Source organism: Octodon degus, unplaced genomic scaffold (assembly GCF_000260255.1).
Source record: "Octodon degus isolate 3935 unplaced genomic scaffold, OctDeg1.0 scaffold00007, whole genome shotgun sequence".
Lineage (NCBI taxonomy): Eukaryota > Metazoa > Chordata > Mammalia > Rodentia > Octodontidae > Octodon > Octodon degus.
Genome location: NW_004524583.1, coordinates 9,573,565 through 9,577,729, shown reverse-complemented (window position 1 = coordinate 9,577,729; position 4,165 = coordinate 9,573,565). Strand labels below are relative to the sequence as shown.

General features: G+C 42.1%; 1 protein-coding gene across 1 annotated transcript in view; it reads right to left on the bottom strand.

The window, feature by feature from the left end:
* The window catches only part of Pomt2 (protein O-mannosyltransferase 2), a 44,140-nt gene that overhangs the window by 9,542 nt on the left and 30,433 nt on the right, over positions 1–4,165 (bottom strand). The window contains exons 10-11 of the mRNA XM_004624895.2: positions 3,835–3,904; positions 663–741 (exon numbers count right to left, since the gene is read on the bottom strand). Coding sequence (XP_004624952.1) covers positions 663–741; positions 3,835–3,904 — 149 coding nt within the window. The remainder of the gene's footprint in view (positions 1–662; positions 742–3,834; positions 3,905–4,165) is intronic.

The following is a 4,165-nucleotide window of genomic DNA, read 5'->3' as shown; positions in this document are numbered from 1 at the left end:
CCTTGAGCTTACCAGGGAAGCGCTTATTCTGCTGAGCCATCTCCCTGGCCCCCCTTGTATTTATTAATTAATTTTTATTGTGAGACAAGGTCTAAGTTGCCCTAGGTAAGCTCAAGCTTGTGATCTTCCTGCCTCAGCCTCCCAAAGTACTGTGATTACAGACATGTACCACCACACCCAGTCGAAGTTTTACTCTATTATCTGTACTTTTACTCTATTAAGTGCATTTTACTGAGATAATAAGAAACAAAAGCTATGTGGATAACAGCCCAATATAGAACAGGAAGAGATTCTTAAAAGTAAAGCTAATAAAAATTTGGGATTCAGCAAAAGATAAACAGGTGGAGCCATACCATAGATTTTGGCTTCTGTGTCTCTTATGATTTTAAGATATACAAACATTATTCATATTTGAACTTTATTAAGTATTGGAATATGTAAATGACATGGTTGTTATTTGAGGACTGAAATAAAAATGACCAGACCTTATAGGCTGCTTTTTTCATAGCAAACTTAACCAAAAAATTCTCAAATGTTAAGACCATGCAAAGCCTTTGATCCTCAGAAACATGCCAGAATTCTGGGAAGGTTATGTCCTGCCACATGGCTCTGAGTCAAACCCCACAACTGTTACAGCCTGCTTGTGCCAGGCATTCACTTACTATGCCATAGCCGGTGACCTGAAAGTGTTTTCGGGTCAGAGGGGCTTCATGGTAATGACTGTGCAAGTTCCGAGAAGTCCTAGAAGTTGGAAGAGAGAAGGGCTGTTATCCGGAAAGAAGAGGTAGACAGTGTTTCTCCTTTTATCAGGTACATGCATCTGTTAGGGTTAAAATATTTCTAATCAGAACTATCAATGCTAACACATGAGGAACTTGTTGGCTAGTCAATCACAAGAAATATCCAGAGAATCGATGTTATGGTTTGTATCTGGATGTGCTCCAAGCTTCATGCCACCATGGGGGGAGGAGCTCTAGAGTTTATGATTGACTCATGGTCTAATGCTGGGATTATGGGTGTAAGTGCTACACCTGCCCTAAGGTGGGTAGCGGCACTCAGTGAAAGGGCTGGAAAGAGGCTTGCTTTCCCCTCTCTTATTGTTTTTGCTTTCTTTTCTCGCTATGTTGTCCTCTGCCATGCCACCCTGCCTTGGAGCCACCCGATTATGGACTGAAACCTCTACAAACTGTGAGCTAAATAAACCTTTCCCCATTTAACTTTGGGTGTTGGGTATTTTGTCTCAGCAATGAGAAAAGTGACTAAGACAACTGGAGCAGAAAAAAGACTTGGATCAAGGACAGATGGTGGGAGTATCAGACTACATACCAGGAGAGGGCCAGCCTCAGGAGCCTGGGGGGTAAGTTTCACACATTTGAAACACTTAGTTTGCCTGACTAACAAGGCAGATCTTGTTTTTTTTGGGGGGGAGAACTTTTTTTTTTTTTGGTGGAACCGGGGGTTGAACTCAGGCCCTTGTGCTTGCCAGGCAAGTGCTTATTCTACTGAGTCATCTCCCTGGCCCCGTGGGGAGAACATTAATACTGGTAACCTACCTGCATCTACAGTAGATACCCTACCCACACTTACTTTTTCACTCCTATCACCATTTTTTTAAAGTGAGAATTTGTAGGAAATGAGGGGCATTTAATTTTGCTTTAATTTATTATTTCTTTTTTGTTCATTTCAGTTTTTTTAGACAAAATCTTGAATTCATTATACAGCCCAGGTTGGCCTCAAACTCATGGCAATTCTCCTGCCTCAGTCTCCTGAGTGATGGAATTACAGGCATGCACCATGAAGCTCAGCCATTTATTTACTATTTTGTAACAATCCTTTTATTCATTAGTAGTATGTGTGACTGTAAATTTTTTTGATTTGCAAAAACATAATTTAATTACAATAAATTTAATTAACAATAAATAGAAATGCTTAATGAAGATTTAAAGTACCCAAAATCCAAGTGATTACCACTACAATCTCTCTCTCTCTCTCTACACACACACACACACACACACACACACACACACACGTAATGTATGTATATATATAAATCCTTTTTTTTCTATTCCGGTACTGGGGATTGAATTCAGGACCCTGTGTTTGCCTGGCAAGCGCTTATTCTACTGAACTATCTCCCCAGCTATAAATCCTTGATTTTCCTGGTTTTTAAAAAATCTGTATCTGACATTGTCATTGTAGGAACTTTTTGCAGAGCTGTATCGGTTACTGTTTCTGAAACACTTGGGGTTTTTTGCATGGACTCTGTTTCCTCAAGTGATGCATTTTTTGACTGACACTATTGACTCTCACTGAAAAATTACTTTGGGGACTGGCTTGCAATGTCTTTCCCAAGGGAGAATTCATTCTTGTTTTTAGTCAGGTACCTAGAAGATATTACCAGTCTAACATTATGTTCATCAAAACCCATAGCTTTAAGATTTTGGGGCTGGGGAGATAGCTCGGTGGTCTAAGCAACTGCCTGGCAAGTGCAAGAACCTGGGTTCCATCCCTGGTACCACATGCTGTGCCAGACTCCAAACCCTGTGCCAGCCACTGAAACAGGGCATGGAGGTGCATGCCTGTAATTCCAGTGCTGGGGAGGCTGAGACAGGAGGATGACAAGTATAAGCTGTGTAGCAAGACCCTGTACCAGATAACCAAATTAAAAAATATACATATTAAGAGTTTTGAGATCACCTAGATGACATGAATGAGAGCCACAAATCTATGTGAGAATCAACTGTTACAGCTTCTTAAAAACTTGAGATTCCTACTCAGCCCACTCATTACCAAAGTGACTTTTCTTGAGGATAAATGGATAGGGAAGACTTACCCTTATCCAAATTTAGGGGAAAGGGGGCCAGGGAGATGGCTCAGTGGAATAAGTGCTTCCCTGGCAAGTACAAGGGCCTGAGTTCAATCCCTGGTTCCACCAAAAAAAAAATTTAGGGGAAGGATCACTTAATAGATTGACCACTTTGGGTAAGCCTAGAGCTTTGACTTTAAAACTACTCCTCTGAAGAGGCAGTCAAGGGCTGGCCAGACAGGTCAGCAGATTAATTAAAGCACCTGCTTGGGCAGATGCAAGGGCTGGCTTATCCCTGGCCTGCCAGGCTGGCCCCACCCCCAGGGCGTGCTGAGACAGCGAATGAGACTGAGCATGGTGGCATGCGCCTGTAAGCCTAGCACGTGGGAGGGCTGAAAAACAGGAAGAATCACTATGAGTCTGATCTGTGTAGTAAGACCCTGTAGACCCTGTACTAAAAAAAAAAAAAAAAAAAGGAGGGAGTCAAAACAAAAGAAAAAAAAAAGCAATGCTAAGAGCTGGTGGGACCAGGGTAAGAGTGGTAAGAGTGGCTTCAGCGCCTTACTTATTTCTCTGGATTTCCCCTTTCACTTCTATTATTAGCCTAATAATAACTATTTCATATCTCATCAACTTTTTGTGCTTTTAACAAGTTTTTATGTTATCCTGGCATTTTCCGTCACTTTGGTGAGAACACTTAGTGAAATAAACCCGTTCGTAGTGTTCCCAGAACTAGATGCTTACATTTTCTCAAGGCAGCCACATAAGTGGCAGCTCTGGGGACCTCAAATTTTATCTTTTCTTCTAGGAAATAGAAACTAAAAAGAACCCTCAAAGGCAAAGCCCCTAAGCCAAGCTAGGCAGGCAGAGGGTTGCTTATTTAGTTCATCACCCTGATAACATGGCTCTCTCATCCCTGCACAGCTCTATTACCAGAGCTTCAGGCAAGACTTCTGTATGCTTTATTTCTTACAAGAACGCCTCACCCTTGATGCCCATACCACTCATTATGCAACAAGCACACTCACTCTTTGTGTTCTAGTCGAATGATGTCTCCGTGTCTCACAAACTCCACTGGGAACGAAGGATCCAGGGGATCTGCTGAGAAGAAACAAGCATCAGCACCAAAACCATTCACTTATTAGGCAAGGGAGGGCCTACTGGAAACAGCAAGGGAGGGCCTACTGGAAACAGCTACAGTACCACCACATGGTATGTGGCAGAGGAACCAACAGTGTTGTGGGACCAACAAATAAAGGCCTCAACCACTTTAGAGAATTAAAGAAGGGGGTCCTGAAAATAAAGCTTGAAGAATAGGATTTTTTCAGGTAAGCTAGTGAGAGAGAGGCACAGAGAACT